At 36.7% G+C, this 22,979-nt stretch overlaps 1 protein-coding gene across 1 annotated transcript in view; it reads left to right on the top strand.

Moving 5' to 3' along the window:
• Positions 1–22,979, top strand: part of MTUS2 (microtubule associated scaffold protein 2) — a 273,935-nt gene that overhangs the window by 234,612 nt on the left and 16,344 nt on the right. The window contains exons 8-9 of the mRNA XM_072404531.1: positions 7,810–7,876; positions 18,030–18,244. Coding sequence (XP_072260632.1) covers positions 7,810–7,876; positions 18,030–18,244 — 282 coding nt within the window. The remainder of the gene's footprint in view (positions 1–7,809; positions 7,877–18,029; positions 18,245–22,979) is intronic.

Genomic DNA, 22,979 nt, shown 5'->3' with positions numbered 1-22,979 from the left:
GCAGACAGGCAGGTGCATTCATTTATTGGCAGAAGAGACAAAGCCTGGCCCTCTTGCAATAAAAAATCTGCCTGTTCACAATTTTTTAATTGTAGGTTTTGTTCCACTTTACATTTGACAGTTATACATTGAGTTTTCCTGTGTTTGGAACCCACAGAAATGCAGGTCAGTAGTAGCCATGGCATTTTAAAGGTTCCATCTGACCTGCTTCATGTTTCTTTAAATGCAACATGTACCTTAAAGTACAGACAAAGCGAGTCAAACAAAACCTTCAAAACTAATAAATAACAGGAACACATTTCCACATACTGGCTTTATGTATTTGTACAGCAAATCTATTTTTGATGAACTGACTGCTCCCAAAGTAAATGTGGTGACATCTCCCCTCTCCAATAATATCAGTGCTGTCTAAAAAAAAAAGGAAACTGAATAACATATTCATATCATCTGTTTCAAGCAGACAAACGTGTATTACCAGAGGGAACATTTGTAGCATTGTCATTGCTTTCTGCTCCAGGGAGGAGTGACGTCATTCCAGGGAGGAGTGACGTCATGCCAGGAGATCTTCCACCATCCCTGGGCTATCCTCTCCAGCCAGTGTGTAGCCAGGCAGAGGAAAGTGCTAAATGTTTCCTGATTATGCAGCTTGTAGGAATCCTCCCATCTGCCGGCTGTGCTGACTGTATTAGCTGCCTGGATTGCTGAATGTTCCTCTAGCAGGGTAATCTGGAGCAGACACAAGCTATGGAGGGGCTGCCATTCTGTATGGGCTGACAGCAGACTGATCATCTGAATGAAGCTGCCATTTCCCCCGGGTTGCCTGCCAGGATGGGCCAGTGCTGCTGCTGCTGCTGCTGTGCGGACACAACGGTACAGCCTTACCTTCCCCAGCACCGGTGTGCAATGTCTATTGTCTACAGCTGTCATTGCTGCCTGGAGAGGAGAGGCTGCTGCAGCACAACACTTGCTTTTCTATCACACATTGCATGCTGGAATCAAATATTGGAGTGCTTTGTCTGCTTGCATTGCTCATTTGTATTCTGCATTTTTTTAGTTTTCTTTTTTGTTCATTGCTCTCATTTACATAGTTGGCTATCACTCCTGAGAGTACTGAGGTGTGGTGTATTATTATTATTATTATTATTATTATTATGGTGTGTCTGTGATCATAGCACTATTATGGCATTTAGTACATTGTATTATAACATCTGAACAAACAGTAATCAGATGTAGTTAAAAGAAAATGATGACTGATGGAACATGTTCAAAGCTTGTATAAGTGGCCCCTTTGCTGGGGAGGAATCCTACCACCCCTGGTTTTATTGGGCTCAGCCCATATGTGTTCAGTTCTAAATACTTACTTCCATGACTCAAGTGCTAATAAATTGCATATGGACAAATGTTCAATGATCTATATGGTACGTGTCTACATGTTACATAATTTAATATATTGGTTAAATAAAGTTGGTATTACTTTTAAAAAGCATGTAGGATATGTGTAGGACTTTAGTTATGCCTTCATAGTCCCATTAGCGGTGGTTGAGTTTTGTTTGTTAATATGTTTTGGACATGGAGTACAGTAAATCCGATCCAGTGGATTACTGTATTTTAAGTTACCTTACATGCATGAGACAGCAGAAATGCCCCCCACATTTCTTTGTAGCGTTAACTGTGAATGTAACGTGAAACAGACAAGCAAAAAGCAGCATGGAAAGTGAGTAACCTGTAGCAACCAACCAACAAGCATCTGTTTAAATTATTATTATTACACAGTATTTATATAGCACCATCATATTACGCAGTGCTGTACAAAGTCTATAGTTGTGTCACTAACTGTCCCTCAAAGCTCACAATCTAATTGATATCAGTTTGCTATAGGATGGTGCACTGTTCTTATTTCCTTTTGTATTTTAGTGTTCTGACTGCGTGAGAAGACCAAGCTGTGGTTAGCAGTATTTCTCATCACATTTTTAATCATGTGAGTTATGTATTACCCCTTTGGTCACACCTGGGGCTACAACTGTGCAAAGTTACAGCAAGGACGCAATACTATGAAAACTACAGATATTACTGTTTGGGATACATTGTCGCCTTTTAAAAAGTAGTGGAGTGCCAATTTTTGTGCCCTTTTCTAATACTTGGCTGTGTGATTAGACACATAAGGTGGGATTTGCTAAAGGAATTTAGTCTGTTCACATACCAAGAAAATTTATCACCTTGCAAGGCATAATTCTTAGCTTAGGGAATCATGTGCAAGGAAATCTAATAAAATAGGATTTTTTCTTGCACATGGTTGGATCGTTGAACTCCGCAGAGCTTCATCTCATTTACTAAGTAAAGTGAAATACCCTTGCATAGAGATAATTCACTTTGCTATGTGAACAGGCTAAATCAAGCCAATACTGCCCATTTGTATTTGTTAGTCTTTAGTCATACTGGAGTATTCTGTTGAGTTGTAATGGGTTGCAGCAAGGATAAAAGCTCTTTTACAAATAAGGTCAGTAGATTTGTTATTTGACAGGGAAGGTACAGGCAACCTTTAGTCCTGATGTATGATGTTCCTGTCATCGCATACATTATTGAACTCCCAAAGGAATACAGTACTGATCAATTTGTGCCCTGAGCTGTGACCTCTTAGATAATGCAGGGAATGTGTGCCTGTCATCTAGAAAATATTGAGAGAAGTTTTAGAATTCTGTAAGATGTAGATCTGGCTACATAGGTTGGGGTCTCAATGCAAACCTATGACCAGTTCCTTCCATGCTGCACCCACCGCCATTCACCGGTGTAATACCCTTCCCCTTTTTTTTATAGGTTCTGAGTAGAGAGGTCTTTTAATGTGCAATGGGAGTGCACATCAGAGACACTTCTCCATGCATTTCATTTTATCTGTGAATTGATATTTATTCTAAATGGTACTAATGAACTTAAACACTGTACAAACATGCACATACCCCTTAGTGCAGCAAATACAAAGGAGTTATCATTGGATTAAAAATTAAAGATTTTCCATTCCAAAACATTTCTAGTTTCTAGTAGAGATGAGCAGGTATATAAAACTGACACTTCAATATACTCCAGTGATCCCATTGAGATCATAAACCCTGATTTATTTAAGTCTTTTTGGTTTAACAAACTCCATCCTCTTAAATCACTGGTGTCTATGCCTATGTTTTCTGCCATACATCGACAGTGTATGGCAGGAAACATAGGCATCTATCACAACTGGAAGTGTCAAAAGTTGAAGTGTCGGGTGGAGGTGGTATCACTGGATTTATTACTGTTGAAGAGACATGACCTAAGTTAAGTATAATAGGTAATAAAGTTTATGGCAGGCAACCTCCATTTGGATATTTTTACTTGACCAACAGGGTGTTTTTCAGTATTTCTAGCCCTCTACATATAAATGCACAAGTAACACAGTATGTCAGAAATTTTGTATAGCCACCAAGCATTGTAAAGTGGAAAATAATAGACGAGGGCTGGGTGTCTGACTGGTATATTAGTAGTCTGGTTTTTCATGAAATACTCAAAACTTCAGGTTCTCTTCTTGCATACCTGCTAGATCAGGCTTTTCATGTGGCCCATGACCCAGAATCTGGCCTGGCAAGTAATGTTTCTTGTTCTATGGACAGTGGAAAGGGTGGTTACCTCATGTTACCTTTGTTGCTTATCTTTACTGTAGCTCTCTGAACTTAGAAAGATCTGAAAGTTTCTATTTAATGCATCTTGAAGCAAGCTGCATTTGTGCATTAAAGTCAAGCCTGCAGACATAGTTTCATATCAGGTTAACTTTTGTATTATGTTATATCAGCCCACATACAGAAGATGGAAATTATTACTCCAAATAAAACTTTCCCTGGTCAGTACAAGCATATATAAATCTTAACAATGAGCTTTGTTTTGTCACTTGTTTGCCTGTAAATATGTACAAGAAATGTGTTTTGGTATTGATGTTCAATAGGTGCAAAAATACCTGTTGATCCTGGTAGAAATCTTGTGAGCTGATAACTTCATGTGCTCTTTGCCTATGCTGCCTGTTATGAATTAGCATTGTTCCAGCATCTCTGTGGTCTACAAATCAAACACCTCCTACTTTATGAAGGAGATGGGGAAGTGTGTTGTAGTCCTGTCCTGGAGTAGCAACGCTGTTCCTCCTTAGATGCAAAATAGTAAGTGAGCATTGCCACCCTGAGACAGAAAGCATGTTTTTTGGCAGGATCAACAAGTAAAAATAAAGGGCAGAAAGTGTGAAAAAGACAACAAATGCAGTCTCCACATATAAACTGGTAAGCTGCCATATATTGAATTGCTGTTTTGGGTTTGGATGCACTTAAACAAATTGCAAGGATTTTACTAAACGTATTGCAGTCCTACTAGCAACTACTTGTATTGATACGCAGTTATGAATTCCACTTACTTCTTCTTGCATTCACTTCCTATTTACTTAGCGCTATAGTCAAGTGATCATTGTTTGTGTAGTGAAGACCTACTGGGCACATGACTATTGAGTTGTGACCTTAAAAAGATATTTTTGTCCTTTACCCTGATACACCAACACTTTTTATTAATTATTCAGCAACACACGTTTTTCTTTTAGCAATTGAAACCAATGCTTATAACTTCATAATCACACTGTGTAACCTATGTGGCAGGAGTGGTTAATTAACTAAATAAAGTATATTTAAGGCCAACATTTTACCAAAAGTATAGGTAAAATTCCCTTTCAGCTTTTTTTCCAAAACTTCCAAAAAGTTTTTGTAAGTCTTATATCTACATTAAAGTCACATACAGACAACGTTGGATTTGATTTTCATTTTGTACAGATGACTCCCTGTACCCTTGGGGCACATAGCAGAACAACACTTCTTTATATTCTGGGAGGATTGTTGCATTCTTTGAATCTTTCTTGCATATTTTCCTGGGGATTTCGAGTTGTAATCTGTTAAATCCTACAAATCAAAGAACTGTCATTCAAGCATGTATATAGGAGATATATGTTTTCTATATTATCTTGGTTTAGCAATGTTTTGCTAAAATCTGTATAAACTAGGAAAGTAGACATTGCCTTTGTTTTTGAGTTGTAATAGTCTTTAAGATAGAAATAAGATTGGAAGCCAAATCGGGCTGCTTTATCTAATACCAAGTTATTTATGCAGCCATTACTTCACACATGGCAGAGAGAGAGATGGTGGTAGAAGTCGGTGGCTGCTGATATTGGGACATTCTGCAATTCAGGAGAGCGTGTGACTGCTGCTGAACTAAAAGTATTAGTAGTTTCCATTTTAAAAACTGTAGGCAATCAAGAATGGGCCATATATTTTAAAATAAGCAGAGAAGAAAATGTGTAATTATATTTCTACTGTATATATAGATATATAAATATTATTAAGAAATATCTATTGTAGGATAATGTCCTATTATATGTGTAATGAAAACTTAAGGAGTGGAAGAAAATGCTGCACTGCTCACAAAGTACAGTCCTTCGTTTTGTTACTAAGGTTCTATTTGGGATGTTATTGGCTTGTGAGCATTCTTTATGTTATGCCTTCCACGTCTTGATCTGATAAGCTTCTTCTCCACAGATACAGGGCTAAAAATAAGCTCTGTATTTTTTCATATTTGAGTTTTTAAAAGTGTAATCAGTTTCTCTGCCTGCGTAATAGTGTAATGATTTTGCAGACTTTACAGCAGGAATTAGTGATGCAATGCACATTATATTCTGTTTGTTTTGGAATGTCATAAAACTGTCCTAGACAGATCAATTTGTCTTCCACTTGTAGGACATAATTGCCCTGACCACAATTCCATAAAGTGGACCTTGCAAATGAAATCTCCAGACAGACTTCTGCAGCACAAATAAATACACTGTAAACACACATTTTTTACATCAAATTTTTCACCATGGTCCCAGTTACTGGAAGCTGATGTCACTGAGCTATAACATGGGCTCCCAAAATCCTAAGAATGCAGTGTTTCAGTGGGCTGAATGCATTCTTATGGGGTTTCAAGTGCCCAGGTATCCCAGACAGCATTGTTTACGCTTAGTGATGTCACCCTCTCCAGGGAACTGGGATTAGAATGAGCGCTTGATTGACACTTTTTTTTGTGGGGGGGTGGTTGCTGGGGGTTGGCTGGCAACCAACAATTTGGACCACTTCTTTCCTTTCATGAAAAAAGTTCCAAATCCCTGCCACACCAAACACAATATTTCATAAATTTGAACTATTATTAGGTTATTGGTGCCGACAGCTCCCAAAGAAAGAAACATTTCAATATCTGCAAGACAGGTAAGTATAAAGCCTTTTGTTTTACAGCATTGCTGCTTTACTTTTTTACAGCCCTTGACAGCATCACTTTAAATCACTCTATCTAGCTTTTATTATTTCCATATAGGAGTTTATGGCGACAGGACAGAACCTGACTTTGTGTACTTGCATTACTCCTAAAGACTGTTGTATGATAGTGTCCCTGTCTGTATTCGTCTGTCATTTGCAACCCTTATTATAATGTACAGTGCTGCGTAATATGTTGGCGGTATATAAATCCTGTTTATTCATATTAATAACATTAATAATATTTGTAATAATAAATAAGTACCCAATCTGGTAATTATGTGATGCCCAAAACTTTGCAAACTCCCCCCCTAGACCCCAGAGGAAGTCCTTCCAATACAGAAAGCAGTGAGCAGGACTAGATGTGGCCAGGTGCTGATTGAAATGTTACATACTTGCATTCAGCAGGTATAGTGCTTACAGTCACATCTCTGCAACAGTTTATTACACCACTATAGTACAAGCAGGCATAGCCAGGAGCAGCATCTCTGCTGTGAATTCAGGAGCAGGGCAGCACTGTTACCACCCCATCCCAGGATGCTGCATTATGTGAACCTCACTGGATCAATTATTATTTTTAAATTTTTCAAGAAAGAAAACTGTAAGTTCAGATGGAATAATAATTACTGCTGCAGGCTACAGTTCTACTTTGCTTGTAAGAGACACAAATGCTATTTCTCGGATGCAGAACCGTTATCATTAATGCATAATTGTTACAAAAAATATTGCATTTAATTGTTGGTTACTTTAATACAACTAGTGAGAAGCGTATCAAAAAGCAAATTTTTTTCTTTATTTATTTTTTGGAATAGAAAAGAACCGGGCTCTTTGCCAAGTTTTTATTCTTGTCTGTGACCTAGTTGGCGCGATTCCAGTGTTTATCCTGATAATTAATGTCACCAAGGAAGAAATTAAGGGTTAATTCAGAATTTGATAAATTTCCCCAGAACAAGAGGAAAGGGGATATATTCCAATAGTGGTGTCTGTTTCTGAGAAAACTCCTAATATTTAAATAACTTTAGAATATTTTCTTTAACGTCCTGTTGCATCTTTGAGACAAGAAGGAAAAAGAAATTTCCCCAAATTTGTATTTTTTTATTTTGAAAATGGCTGTATATACACTATGATTGTACTTATAGTGAACATGTTATCAGTAGCAATACATTAACAATGGACAAAAAAGCAAAGAAGAGTTATCAAAACCTTCATTTTGGATGGATTCCTTTCTACTCCTTTGCTGGTGACAATTGTAACATTCTAGGTCTCTAGTCCTTTTTTTTTTTTTTTTGCAGTGCTATTTATATATAAAAGTAGAGAATCAATATTTGATTGGGGTTCAGATCTCTTACTCCCCATTCAAAAGGGAAAAAAGGGTGTAGGGTGCAGGTACAAGATAAACACTTAGCAGATGAAATGGTAATATACTAATCCTCATCTATAACAGCACATTGTTTCTGTTTTTTTGTTTCAACAGAGTGAAACCAGTCTTATGAAAGAGAGAGAGCTGCAACTGGAACTTGCCACCATCAGAGATGAAGTGGGTAAGTGCACCTAGATTTACAACTCTAGTTAGTATTCTCAACAAGCAGTGCAAAAAGTATTGATGACTTCCAAAGCATTGAAATTCAAAGTAAAAAGTAATGCATAATGTGCAGAATGTGCATGCTTCTAGTTTCAATAACCATGTATGAAGTGATGGAATATTGTACCAATGGCTACAGAAAACATGAGTTTAGCTTTTACCCTAAATTGGGACCCATGAGTGGTTTCTCCTCTCCTCCTTACCAAGACATACAAGCACAAATTGTCTTTTTATTAATGTTTCATATCAGGTTTAGTATCTCAGCTGTTTGCATATTACCAGGCTTTGTAGTTTTACCAAATGACCCAAAAGAATTAGGTTACACCTTGAGATCTAAACACCTGTTTATCGAAAAACTGTTTTATAGATCCCTCTCTTACACATGTCCGTATACACTGTTAAAGTCTGTATCTAAATTACAGATACCACGTCATGTTTAAATCACCCAAAACAGCAACTCTTTGTAAAAAGAATAGGTAAGATACTATCCTCTACAGAGGCTTCCGCTATGCCATTGGTATATCCTCCTATCTTTGCTTCCGATATGCTGTTGATATATCCTCCCTCCTCTACTTCACTGCTAAGTAGACCTGTTTAACCCAGACTTATCAGTATCTTTGTACATGGAACCATCTTTTTTAACATTGTGACCTCCAGCACCTTTAAAGAACACTAGGCCTACTTCATGCACCATCTGAATCCAGTGGGGCCCGGGCATCTTTAGGCACCCATTACATGAGCTCAAAACCTGCAACAGCCCATTTCACTCTTGAATCAACAGTCCTACCTTTGCCTGTTTTTTGTCTGGCTACTAGTGGTTCCTATAAATTATTCATATGTCATACTTATTCCTATGGCCACAACACTCTGAATGTGCCCAATCTCATATACTTACAAGACTATACATACTTACAAGACTAAAATGACATTTTAGTGAAAATATTGTATTACTTTAGAGGTCTGTTTATCAATAGTATTACCCATGATTCACATTAACTATCATCCAAGATGCACACAACATTTTCCAGTTAAACGTGTGAATCTTGGATTAAAGTTGTGGGAATCTTGAGTGAAAACATTGATAAAAAGAACTCTATAAATTCACTTGGAAGTTACTCTTCCATTTACTTCTTGTCAAATATATAAATCATCCTATTAATAAAAACATTGAACCTGTATTGATGGATCCTGCTCAATGGTAAAATTAATTTCCGTTGTGGTTTATGAGATCTCTCAAGGTTATAGGAGGCTGTCAGAATTAATATCCTGTGTATGAGTAACACATTATAAGACATTACAGAGTTGGAATAGTTCAGCTGCACTGATGTAGTGGTGTGGTCATGTTTCTATATGTCGACTGTTCTCTGTTGTGGAGGCAATATCAATTTCCACTTATAATGGCATAGAGTGACCTTCAAAGCACTGCTGTGTTGGATTATCAGTGCTTTATAGGTAAGTTTGTGGTAATTCTGCATTTTTCATAAAAAACAAATATTGAAAATATGTGATCTTTTTTTAAAAATTTGAACAAATTATGTTAGTTGCAGAAAATTTAAGTTTGCTTTTATTCCTTAACTTGCTCCTGTGCACCTTGGGTTTTATTGACTATGGTATGTTAAAGAGACCCAGTTTCCAGACTATTTAGTTTATCAAACAATTAAATGTACGTTCAAAATTATTATGCATGGTGTTTACCTTAAATGCCTTCTATTTTAGTTATCCAGAGAGCCTGAGACTATGCTGGGTATCACTAGCTTCGATCAGATGTCCTTTCATGTGATATATTTATAGCTATATGAAAGGTCATATAGGAAGGTGATGGAAGGGTGAATATTCCAAGTCAGCACAGTAATTAGAGTAAATCGATACTCTTAGAAGAGGAGAGGTCTTTGTCGTACAAGATGGGAAGGAACTCTGCTAGAAATTGCACTTTTTTTGGGTCTCTTCATTTTGCTTTAAATGCACATTGCACAAAAAATGTATATATGTGTTGGAAAAAAAACACTTCAAGTAAGCATTTACATGTTTTTTTTTCTTTATTTGGTTTTATTTGCCATTTTTTTATGCAGGGGTTTTCTTTGTCAGGCTACTTGGACTAATTTAATCTCTTTTTACTCTGAGATTATTCAAGTTTTTTGGTAACTTACTAGCAGTAAACTGAATATGAAGAAGAGTGCAAGAAACACTGAGAAAGAGAGTTTGGCTTAGAAAGGTTGCCTTGCATACCTGAAAACACTAAAGTAATCCATGGTAAATATGTGACTGCTTTGATTGCTCTTACTATAGGAGACAACTGCCTTCACAGACCTTTGATAAATTCCTGCACTCTTAAAGTAAAGGAATATGTATGGAGATCATGCGTGGTGGCATTTGCAAGTTAGGGCTGGGCAAGGACTAGTGGAATTGGAGACAATGAATGCTATAGTTTATTTATCCCTTTTAATAACATGACTATGTTTTTGCCAAAACTGGACATTTATTAATGCTGGTAGTAGCCAGTTTGAAATCTGATTGCTGGGTGGACACCTCCGACCTATAAAAAACCCACTTGAGACGGTCTACTCAAAGGTGATAAAGGCAAGGCTACTGCCATGACATACAATTTCTAGTCGTGGAAAATTCCTAAAAATTAGTTGAATGTCATCCAGATGACTTGCAACTGGCCTTAAATGTTATAGAACATGTAGGACCAGTTGCTTGGGCAGAAGATTGTTTAAAACTGTGCACATGAAGTGCAAGACTGGTGGAGTAAGAACTGGGCAACGGGTCATAAGTTATTCAGCATGATGTGTATATCATACTATCTTTCTGTTGTCAGAATTGGAAACTATTGAAACAGAAGACAGTTACCAGCACTCCAAAATACTAGCCTTGAGGAATAGCCCCTGTGTAGCTCCATAACATTGCTTTTTCAAAAGGTTTTTCTTAATATTAAAGCAAGAATCCTGTACTTTGGAGTACTGTTTTACACTTTGATATCTATGGTTGTTACTTCAAACCTCTATTACAAGGTTAGTTTACTGTACTTAGAATTGGTTACTATCAAGAACATTTGTGTGTATTATATATGTATATATAGATCAATGCTGTCGGTAAGCATTAGAGCTGTCCAGCCTAGCTAGGGTTTCTCAGTGGGGCTAAACTAAAGAAAGATGAAAAATAGGAAATGGTAGAAGGGTTGGCCCATTAAATAATTCATGTGATATTGAGGAAGGACTTTTGTGTTCCAAAGAATGTGCAGAAAAGACACTATCTGTAAATTATAACTCTTTGTTGTACTAATCTCAGGATTTTGCCTTAAACTGGTAGAAACAGTGTTACTTTTTGAAGCAATAATATGCTGAACGTTGAGGCTTAGAGTCTCTACGGTCTTAAATTTACCCGGTATTGCAAAATTCACACTGCAATCTTTTTATTCTTACCTGATCCTGATGAACAAACAAAACTGTTCAGAATAGATACTGCTGCTTCCCTAAAATGCAATAGAAGATGCTAAATTACAGTGACATGGATACCATTGTTTCAGTTTTCACAGAGCCTTGCTAAGCAAATTAATTTATTCTGTTGTACTGCTTCATAATGCCTCTTTTGCTTTTAAAAGGATATGTGTTTAAAATTCTGTAATGCAAGAACAAGCAACAGTATATAGATTTCTGGGGATTTTTTAGCGAACCTGCAGGGAAGCTCAAATGTAACTTATGCAGCAACCAGAAGCATTGCTAGGGTGCTAGATGACCCAGGACATGGAAGGGTGCCATCTGTCGTGAGTGTTCCAAAGGCTTAAACACTGGCATTATATAAAATCATCTATTGTTCTATTGTAGTAACTCCCAGCAGTGTTATTATCTGTACATAATCCAGAATTATCCTCCACTAGTAAAAATCAATATTCTTTCAAATTCTCATCATATGGTAGATACTTTATTATGGCTATAATGGATTACATTATAATAGCACCCAGCAGATCCTAGGGACCTTGTTTATGTTTACTTTTATGCCTCTACATGGCTTTAAGATTCCATAATATTATGTATTAATACTTCATTTACTATGCTTCTTCTGACTGATCAGTATGAATCTACAAGCTTTAAATTGGCTTTCTTTATCCCCATGTATAATCCATCATTGTCACACTTACTACATGGTGTACTGTTAATGCAGATTAAAGTTTATATAAACCTAATAACTAAATATTTATTAACCTTTACTATGATGTAGATAGGATAATGTAGGTGGCTACATTCGTTTTCCTGTTTTTGTATTTTACCCTTTATTCCTGTTATCAACACACTTCTTTGCCTATACTACTCACACTCTGTGTACTCTATGAGCCTGATTCATGAAAGCTCTCCAAGGTTGGAGAGGATACACTTTCATCAGTGAACCTGTGTGATACAGCAAACCTGGAATGGATTTCCTAAAAGTCATTTGGCAAATGTTTTCAATTCTCAACCAGATTCATCACAGGTTTTCTGGATCACCCAGGTTCACTGACAAAAGTGTATCTTTACTGGTCTTGAAGATCTTTAACAAATAAGGCCCAATGAGGAAGCATTGTGGCTTTTTGTTCATACATACTTTATGCAGTATAAAGCCCTTGGGAAACAATGTACCTTCTGCAAACGTAGAACAGTTACATCATCAGTGGCTGTCTAGTGGCTAAAGAGGATCCCCATGGACCCACAGTTAGTGAAGATGATGGTTTTGGCTGATAACTTCCTGGACTTGTCATTACTATTGGGTGCCTACAAAGCAAATATGCTTAGTAAAAGCTTACCCACACTAATGAAAATGTAAATCTGCTTTACCAGATTACTAAAAACACTGAATGGGCTCACTTGGAAGCTTCTGTTTTTATCAGAGCCTTCAATTCACATAATATATTTCATTATATTTCATAAACTACATACCTGTCCTACTCATTAAATTCCAGTATCAGCTGCTTTGACAACAGATCCTAAAGGTTTGTTGAGAGTTAATATTTGATGATCGCGGAGAAACATTCATATGTAATTAACTGTTCCGAATTCTCCACACTTTTCTTTTAATAATAATTTAGATAAAAAAAATTGGCATAATATATTGTTTGTCAAAACCAGCATACTTGTTATTATTGGACACATTTTTTTTATTTTAGGTTACAACTGCAGTACTCTTAGAGCAGGCCAGAAGAATGCATGATGAATAATAATATTTATTTTTATATACAAATTCTCTATTTTCCAGCATAGCAAGTCAAAAATGTCCTTAATCCAGATTAACAATCATTCCATCTTGTCTTCAAACCCATCCTCAGCCTCCGCACACATAACGGGTCTCTACAAACATTTACAGGCTTTGTCTGTCTAGTTCATTGCTTCATTTCATTATTTATTAGATGTACTGAGGTTCTGTCACCATTATGTTATGTATCATATATAGTATACAACTAAAAATAGAATATAGCTCACTCATCAAACCACACACCCTTTGAATTTGTAATGCATTGTTTTTTGTTAGGTTGTCACTTGGGATTTATAAATGACACGCAGAGCTGTAGTCTCTCAAGCTTCATTTGTTCTTTAGCAATGAAATTTGCATCCCAGTGCTAGCCACCTAAAGGATGTGCTTATTTTTATCAGCTTCCTTATTCCACTGGGAGAAAACATGGGCAAATCTTATATGACAGGGAAAAATTGTGATTAAAATGTTTTGAAACACACCTATTTTATTTAGAACTACTAAAATACTAATACGTACTATAAATGCATTTTTGTAATTAGAAATTATTTTCCAAATATCAAAATCTATACATTTTATTATATATCTGTTAAAGAAGTTGTAGCAGAGACATAATTTTACAATTGCATCAGTCTTATAGATTTACCATATGTACTCAAGTATAAATCAAGATAATTTTTTTTCTTAACCTTATTGCCTATATAAATGAATTATAAATATCTTTATACTTGGGCCACATCACAAAATAAGGCTCTGTCCACATGTTAAATATGTAGTAGTCTTTGATGTCTGAAACATTGTTAGAGATTGTTACACACTTTACATAGCACCACACAGGGACATCTACTGATAGCCAACAAAAATACACAAATAGGATGTATCAGCAACCCCACCTTAAAGCGGAAGTAAACCCAAAACGAACTCAGAACAAGAAAATCACACTTACCTTTAATCCTGCAGATCAGTCTTTCTGTCGGGAAGGTTTTTCCATCGGGTCCAGTGACATCCCGGTATCTTTGGCCCGGCACAAAGGGGGCGCTAGGCGCCGCAATCTTCTCCATTCTTCTTCATGGTTCTTCTTTCTATGTCACCCGATCTCGCACTGCGCAGGCGCGAAATCGGGTGACGTAGATTGTGAAAAAATTTGCAGATCTCACTGAGCATGCCTGAGATCGGCAATTTATTTCCCTATTAATGAAAGGGCTCCTTCTGCACATGCCTGAGATGCTTTTGATTACTGCTTTGAATATTAGCTGTGATGATCACACTTTGCACCCTGGTATTTTCCTGTATTTTCAAGTAAAAAGTATTGTCCTGTATTTTCAAGTAAAAAAAGTACCATGGTTTATGTTCAGATATGCTGTAGTATAACTAGATAACTTAACTATAGCTAATGAATAAGCCAAACCCTTTACTTTAATTCCACATTGGATCATTTGTTTGAAGTGATCCATCATTTTGATTCTAAATGAGACAGCTGAAAACAGAAAAAGGGGCAAGTATATGGACTGAGGTAGTTTTTACTTCATTTAAACTGTTGAGCTTGATCTGAAACCATAACAGGATTTCTCCAATTAATTTATTGTTTGGGCTGGTCAAACCTTTCATCTTTGATGGTTAGAACTCACTGACACGGCTCAAGGAGGGAAGGGGTGGAAGGGAGGAGACCGTAAAATAGATAAGATAGAAAGATGTGAAATATTGTCAATTCAGCTAGAACTATAAGTAATCCATGGAGCCCAGATTTGGTCAAGTTTATTTAAAGTGTTATTTAGGGTGTGCTAGCTTTTCATTTACCATAACCCAGTTTAATTTGGTTAAAATGGGGTCCAAGGGAATTACTGTCATCTTCTATGTGTCACGGCCTGGGGTCAAGCTCAGAGTCCAGTAGCTGAAAACGGCAAGTAAGCTCACAGTGAAGGCAGGCCGGGTTTGGCACATAGGATAGAATACTAATCCAAAAACGTAAGATAGAAGTGGTCAGATTGTTGGGGGCACAATAATCTGGCACACGGGAAATCCCAGAAAAATGTGCAAAAGCCTCTGGTTCTAATCCTGCAACCTTGCTTTGGCCAGTGTTATATGGACCACCAATAGATTAAGTTTAGCCAGATGAAGTTTCTTTAAAAAAAACATTTTCAGAAGTGTCGATCTACTGTATCCCCAGCTGTCCTCATTGGTTCTTCCCACTGTAGGTAGTATATAATTTTATATACTTTACGGGTACAACTTGCAAAAGAGAATTTTATATTAGAAACAGGGTCACTTACAAAAAAAAAAAAAAATCCCCCCCCAAAAAAAAAGGTTTACTTTTGTGAGGTTTTAAAAAGAATAAAGGATCCTTCAATAAGGACTTTTCGTCCCCTAGGTGTTGAAAGAAATTTACACATGCATTATTGTAGTGACTATTTCAATTTCTCTGGCTGTGTATTTGATTTTTAATAGTAAAAGTTCCCTTTAGACTCATCCTCATGAAAGTGTGAAATTATACTCCGAGACATAATGTGAGATCGCAGGAGGTCAATTACATATAGATGTGTTTTCTCAACGCTTCATTTTAAATGACTTCTTTAGCTCCTGTATGGCCCGTGGGCATTTCGTTCTTCAAGTAAATCTGTCATAAATAAAAACATCTATGCTATATACAATCATACCAATGTTCATTTATTAACAGGGGCTTCTGTAGCAGGACTCTAACTGATTGGTTTGTGGTAAAACCTCAAAATTCAAATATCATAAATAGGAACAAAGCAGGAAACCCTTGGATCAAAAGATCACTGTTTAACCTATCATTGTATTTATTTTAAATATATAAAATGTGTTCTTAAATGCAAATAGGGTGATTACCTGAGTGATATTATATTGGCTTCTTGTAATCCCCTACACTACAGGACATTGATTTGGTGAGGGAGGGACAGGAAAGTGAATTGGTTAGACCCTAATACAGTGCACAAAGCTGTCAATGTAACCCCGGGAGATTTCTAACAAAATGAACAGGGTATTCATACTGTGATTTTGTCAAAATTGATTTTGTTGCTTGTGATTTGAATTTATTTTTCTTTCTTAGATTAGTTTATTTAATTTGTGTTCTTTCTGATTGTGTATTTTAGTAACTATTTATATACTGTTATTTTAATTTTTATATTTTACTTATACTTTTTCTTTCTTTCTGTAATAATAATAATAATAATAATGAGGGACCATTTCTTGGCACAATCACAGGTTTGTAATAGATGACAGCAGCTTCCATACCCCTCACATGACATGCACCAGGTATTTTCACTTTCCTCTTGAATTCAATTATTTAGCCAAACTGATAAAAGTTTGTTGGAATCCTCTGAGTTTTAGAGAAATTTCAGATAATTGAAAACTGAATTTACTATAACCCATACCTAGTAATGATGTCAGCGGTGTGATGATGAGCCTTCCTTGTCTAACATTTAGGCGGAGGACAGGACCAAGCAGTATTGTCCAACTCCATTGAAACTTACTATTACTTCTTCACTGGGGAAAGTGAGCGACTTTTTTCAACTGACACAGAAACAACAATGACAAAATATTTTAGTAGAGAGGACTAGGTTTAGAACTGGGGAGATACTCCTTACTGCCCCACCTTGTGTGGTATCACAAGAACAGGAACCCTTCCTTCTTACCCAAAAACAAATGCCTGTGTGACAGGGATGTTTCTCTCTCCATACAAATCAATGGGAACACAAAAGGAGCTTGAGGCAGGTTGCAGCAGCATAGAAGGAGTTCAGATGCTGTCAGAAGCAGACCAACTGCAGGCCGTATGTACCTGTCAATGAATTCTGAACAATCTTGGATGCAAGCAGAATGAACTTATAAGCAAGCTGCATTAACCCATCAACACAAGTCTAGTGTTTTGAGACCTAAAGATATTCTTCCAGATTTGGCGGCTAACACTCTAGGTCAACAGTTTGCTGTTGTAGTTCTAATAAATTAAATCTATTTCTCTTTTCCACTCTATCCAAACTTAAAAAACAAAAATTTGAGCATTAACTGTGATGGAGTAAAGTGAGGTAACGGTGGCAAGTGAATTATAAACTTGGTAAAAATGTTCACATGTAATTATTTTTTAATGTTCCCTTAGCTTTAATGTATAGTTTTTAGCTTTAAAGTATATGTGTGTATACTGTGTGTGTATGTATGTATATATATATATATATATATATAATATTTTGGATAGACTGGGGGAGGATTACAACTTCTGTCAGGTTTTACTATACTCCAAGAATTTCTTCACTTCCTGTCAGGAAAATAGGAATCAATATAATATTGAAATGGACAGAAATAAAAATGCTTTGTTGAAAGTTAAGTAGCGGAATGCTATAACCTCTGCCATATTTTATTGTCTGTTTCCCAGTTGCAAATTTTCCCTCACTTCCTGTCGTGTAAAAAGCTGTACCACCAGTGCCACAAGGGGAAATCTCTTTAACAATGTCCCATAGAACAGTAAACCTGAAAGGGGTTCTAACTTCCCCCATTCTATACAAAACATTTTGGGAGTAGATACACTTTAGATGGTTTAGATGGTTTAGTGAGTAATAAACTAAAGGAATATGTCACATTTACTGAGTGCTTACACATAATTATTGCTTTGGCCTTGATGGAAAAGTAATGGCAGTAAAACCACTGACTATAAAAGAAGAAATTGCATGGGGGTCTGCACTGTGCTGAATTGCTGATATCGGAAACATACTTTTGTCCTTGAGAGTGTATTTCATTGTGAAATAAGTTAAACCTTGAGATGCAAGGTGCACCACCAACCTTAATACTTCAGTTTTTCGTCTCGTTGAAATGCACCTGTCATTTAATCTAAAATTAACACTCACAGATCCAGTTAATGTCTTTTTTTATTGTATATGTTCCAGCTATTAACACAGCAAAATGTGAGAAACTTCAAAAAGAGAAGGAGGATCTGGAAATTAAATTTGACAATGAAGTGAGAAAGCTTGAACACCAGCAGCAGGAAGAACTTGAAGCATTGAAGGAACGCCTACAGCTGCAGTGTAATGAAGAGATGGGGCGACTACGAGCTGAACAGAGTACCCAGCTACAGAAGATCTTATCCCAACACCAGGGACAGGTCAGCACATACTCACGTTACACGTTTACCTAAATCTGCCCTATCACATTGCTTGGTGTGGTGGTAGAGAAATGTTTCTAGGTGTTTTTAAAAGCATACATACCAGTCAGTGAAAAGTATACCTAAAGACATCTCTGTATGTCAAAAAAAGAAAAAAGAATTGGCTAGAATAGACCACTCTCATATCAGTAGGAAAGTTGGTGGCCAGTGAAAAGAATGTGCACCTTACAGTTGTGGCAAGAATATCACCTTTACAGACAACTAAAAACATCATTAGTTCTACCAAGTGGCGTTGACTTCAGAACTATGCTTGCATCATCAAATTGGGAACCAGCCACAGTACGAGGAACCCCCTAGCAACCTTTGGGGAACCTTGTGCTTCCACACAACACTGATTTAGAATAGTGGCTTAGATAGACATAGATGGCCTTATTTGTGAAAGCTCTCCAAGACTGGAGAAGATAGACTATCATGAGAGAACCTGGGTGACCTAGCAAACTAGGAATGGATCTGATTCTGGATTTAAAACTTTGAAACAGCAAAACATTGGATCACCCAGGTACCTCATTGATAGTTGGTCTTGTCCAGTCTTGGACCGCTTTAATGAATCAGTCTCATAGTTTGCAGCCAAGTCGGGTTAAATAAAACTGAACCTGGACAACTGATCTTTTTATCTCCGGTTTTAAGGTAAAAAAAAAAAACTCAGATAAATGTTAGGGCAGAAAACTGTACAGTAAGCAAAGGTGAATTATAAAATAGAAGTTAAGTTTCTTTTGAAACTGAATTGATGACATTAAAAAGTTATATCTTCATGTCCTAGTTTTGTCTGGTAGAAAATGAGACAAGTGCAGCCTCTGCACCCTGTTACTGGAATTCTCAATGTATTGGTAATTATATAGCCGGTACTTCCAGCAGATGACAGAACCTGGGCACAGTTCAACAAGGCAGATGTTCCTCTCAGAGGTTCTGTACGCTTTCCAAAGACCCAATATGTGCCGCAACCAATCATTTTTTGTCTCATTTCAGAGGATATAACATAGAGCAGGCAACAGAATGTGCATTACACATATAACAATGGATGTGTAGATGCCTGAACCCTGTACTTTGAAACATCTGACAGCTTGACAGTAAACAGATCTGTTCAGTAACTGTGCTGTTATAATATAACAACAATTTATCACTGTTCCCTGCAGAAATAAAGAATCCCATTACATATCTTCACTGAGCATTAGGATTCTCTACATTTTTCTACATTCTGACTCAAAGGTCAGCAACTCAAAACGTGACTCTCATATACAGATATGTAATAACAAATAGATTTAAATGGAGAAAGGTGTAAGAGGGGATTTACTTTAATAGTGTTTTTTTTTTTTTTTTGTTCTTGGAATCTGTTCTGCTCTAATGTCTTTTTGCCATGCCATCAAACTTTGATGGGTTGCGGTAGATATTAGCATTTTTTAATTGCATTTGTTGCATCAAGCATGATGGATGACCATGCACAGGGGAATTATTGAATTCTAGGACCAATCCGGAAATGGGATTGCAGTGACTTTCCGTCAAACAAGCACTATATTGATGCTCAGATCAGTTAGTTTATCTAAATATTTGGGTACCCAGGTTTTTGGTAATCAAGAATCTATAGATCAACTTATAATATACCTTGAATCTCTTGCTGTGTAAATTCCTGAATTACTAGTCACAGGTTTCCAAAGGAGATTTGACTCAAAATGTACTTCTCTATTGTGACTGCAACCTGTGTTGTGACCCATATACATGAATGTTCACGTTTATATCTGTGAAGGGGGAGGGGGATGGTAATCGGTACTGGTTTTCCATACAGTGGGTATTTGGAGATCAGTACAGACAAATAGCTGCCTAATGTCTTTGAATAGTTTTAATAAACCTGGCTTCTGATGACATTGCCTTTTTTAAGATTATCAACATTTGGGTCATTTGCAGATCTTCATATGATTGTATTATGGGATGTAGCTTAGTTGACATTTGTAGCAGGAAAGTAGACCCTTTAAAAAGTATAGACTGACCCTGCTTGCACTCAGAAACATCATGTGTAAATTAAGCTGCATTCATATTGTATGTTTCACATATTTCTAAAACCAATGAACCAATATGATTTTATGGTATTACACTCCTTCTTGTTATTTATTCAGGTAAACAGCTTGATTGAAATCACAATTTGCAACTTTTCATTGCTTATTTTGATTTGCCATAATCAGGACCATTCCTGATGCACACTTACCTAAATATCACAATTGTAGTATGACTTAGTCTTAACAAGGAGATACCCAAGAGATGGTTCATTTGAATTCAATGGGGAACCATTTTTCAGGTGTGCCCAGGGTAAGGAAGATTATGACAGTGTTAGTACTGTTTAAGAGTATAGTACTAGTTTCTAGGTAAGCACTCCATAGCTGCTACACTAATTGGTAGAGGGTTTCTGTACCAAAGCCAATATAATTGTTTATTTGTGACTAATGTTTTTTATTAATTTCCTTCACATTCTTTCCAAGAACCAACAAAAGGAATTTTTTGGAAATATCATGACTGTGGAGTAATCTAGTTGTCATCAGTACAGAACAATAACTTTTCACTTATAAGTTAATTATACCTTCTGTGCCTTTTAAGTTTTTATGTTGCTGCATAAAAAATGTTCATTATAAAGTGATGACAGTATTTCCACTTATTACATTCTTCTGATGTTTGATTAGTGCCAAGTGTCATCTATTTTCACAGCTCTAGTCTAATCCGATTTCTTCTGCCAATAACCATTTATCTCTTTCACTATACCCCTTACATTATTCTTACTGGTCACATATGGGAATTCCACACTGTACTGCCAGGAAAGTGATATTTTTTATGATTGATTTCACTAGACCATATGAGTAGCTTTGATTTCCATTACACAGCTTGTAAACGATACAATGAAACATTTGACGGTGGTGAAGTATCTGCCAGATTACATGTTACATATGCAATTGTGTTTGTCTTGCCTTTCTGAGTTTGTGTCCTTATGTCATTGGGCCATTAACCTCAGACTGTTACAGCTCAACATTCAGAAATGCACATCCAGCTCTAGATAACCATTATTATTATAACACAGTATTTATATAGCGCCGACATATTAAGCAGTGCTTTACAAAGTCAAGCCCATAGTCATATCACTAGCTGTCTCTAAAAAGGGGCTCACAATCTAATGTCCCTACCATAATGTCTTTTAAACAGTCTAAGGCCAATTTTTTGGGGGAAGTCAATTAACCTAACCGCATGTTTTTTGAATGTGGAAGGAAACCAGAGTTCCCGGAGGGGAACATGCAAACTCCATGTTGATAGTGTCCTGGTCAAGATTGGAACCTGAGACCTAGCACTGCAAAGGGCAGAGTGCTAACTTCGGAGCCACTGTGCTCCCCTATGAACCATGAGCTATAGTTGGGCTTTGGAGGGCAGAGCTATCGACCTGGTTTATTATAGTGAGGAATTGAAATATTTGCTTGTTGCTTTAAGGTATTATAATGTCAAGATTTCAGCACCAAGGCTTCCACCTCTGTCCCCTTACTACATCCTTCATAAAGGGGATTCACTGTCATTGCCTGAATGCAGCTGCAGAGGCAGAGTGACAGCAGTTGGATTTTGGCCCCTGGGGTAGGCTATTCCCTAGTCAGGAAAGTTGAGCCTTTAATATTGAGAGACACACAAAATATGGCCTTTTAGGTGTACTCAAGCATAAGAAGACACCATGTGGTGTTTTCTATTAGAACCATTTCAATCTAACAAATGTTTTGTGTTAAAATGAAAGAAATCCTGCCTGACCATGTAGAACAAATACTGTTGAACCTTAGGGGGGGATCAACCAACTTTTATGCACCTAGTCAAAATTTTATTATTATTATTATTATTATTAATAAACAGGATTTATATAGCACCAACATATTACACAGCGCTGTACATTAAATAGGGGTTGCAAATGACAGACTAATACAGACAGTGATACAGGAGGAGAGGACCCTGCCCCGAAGAGCTTACAATTTTACAAATATGTCTGTCAGGTAGAACACAAAATTAGAATGAAAGTTCCCAGTAAATAAAGCAGCATTATACTTCCTGAGTGCCAGCATGTTTGTTCACCCCGCTGTCAACCTGTAGTGATACAGGGGTCAGCGGGAGAATCCACAACCACCAGCCACTTGGGAAAACATACTGGAAGGTTAAATACTTCTTTTTAAAAATGAGTCTGACTGAGTTGGGATGTTGGACTATGACTGAGATAGAGGTATTAGATAGTGGGCACCTCTGGGAGACAAATATTAACATGATAATGGACTATGGAAAGTGCTGTGTAATATATCATTGCTATTTAAATACATAGTAATATTTATGGAATCCGTTTTGGGAGCTTTGTTTCAGAGCAAAATTCCAACAAATGGGAAAGTAGGTTTATGCTGCCTCTGCAAGATCAGCCAAACACTGTAACTGCTTGCCTGTTTACAGAGCTATGTAGCTAAAGTTTATTGTATAAAGTTTATATTTATCTTTTGAAAATGCTTTCTGCAATGGTGTACAAAGGAATAAATGTTTATTTGATCCCAAACTAACCCCATCTCATAATTTCTCCTAAAATGGTATCTAGAAGAGGTGTTTATTTACTAAGCTGTTTAGCTGGCTATATGTGAAACATGTATAATGGTGCCATTCATTATTAACACTTCCTTCTTTATTATTT

Source organism: Pyxicephalus adspersus, chromosome 1, assembly GCF_032062135.1.
Source record: "Pyxicephalus adspersus chromosome 1, UCB_Pads_2.0, whole genome shotgun sequence".
Taxonomy (NCBI): domain Eukaryota; kingdom Metazoa; phylum Chordata; class Amphibia; order Anura; family Pyxicephalidae; genus Pyxicephalus; species Pyxicephalus adspersus.
Note: the sequence above shows the minus strand (reverse complement) of the source record. Positions and strands in the feature narration are given on the sequence as shown.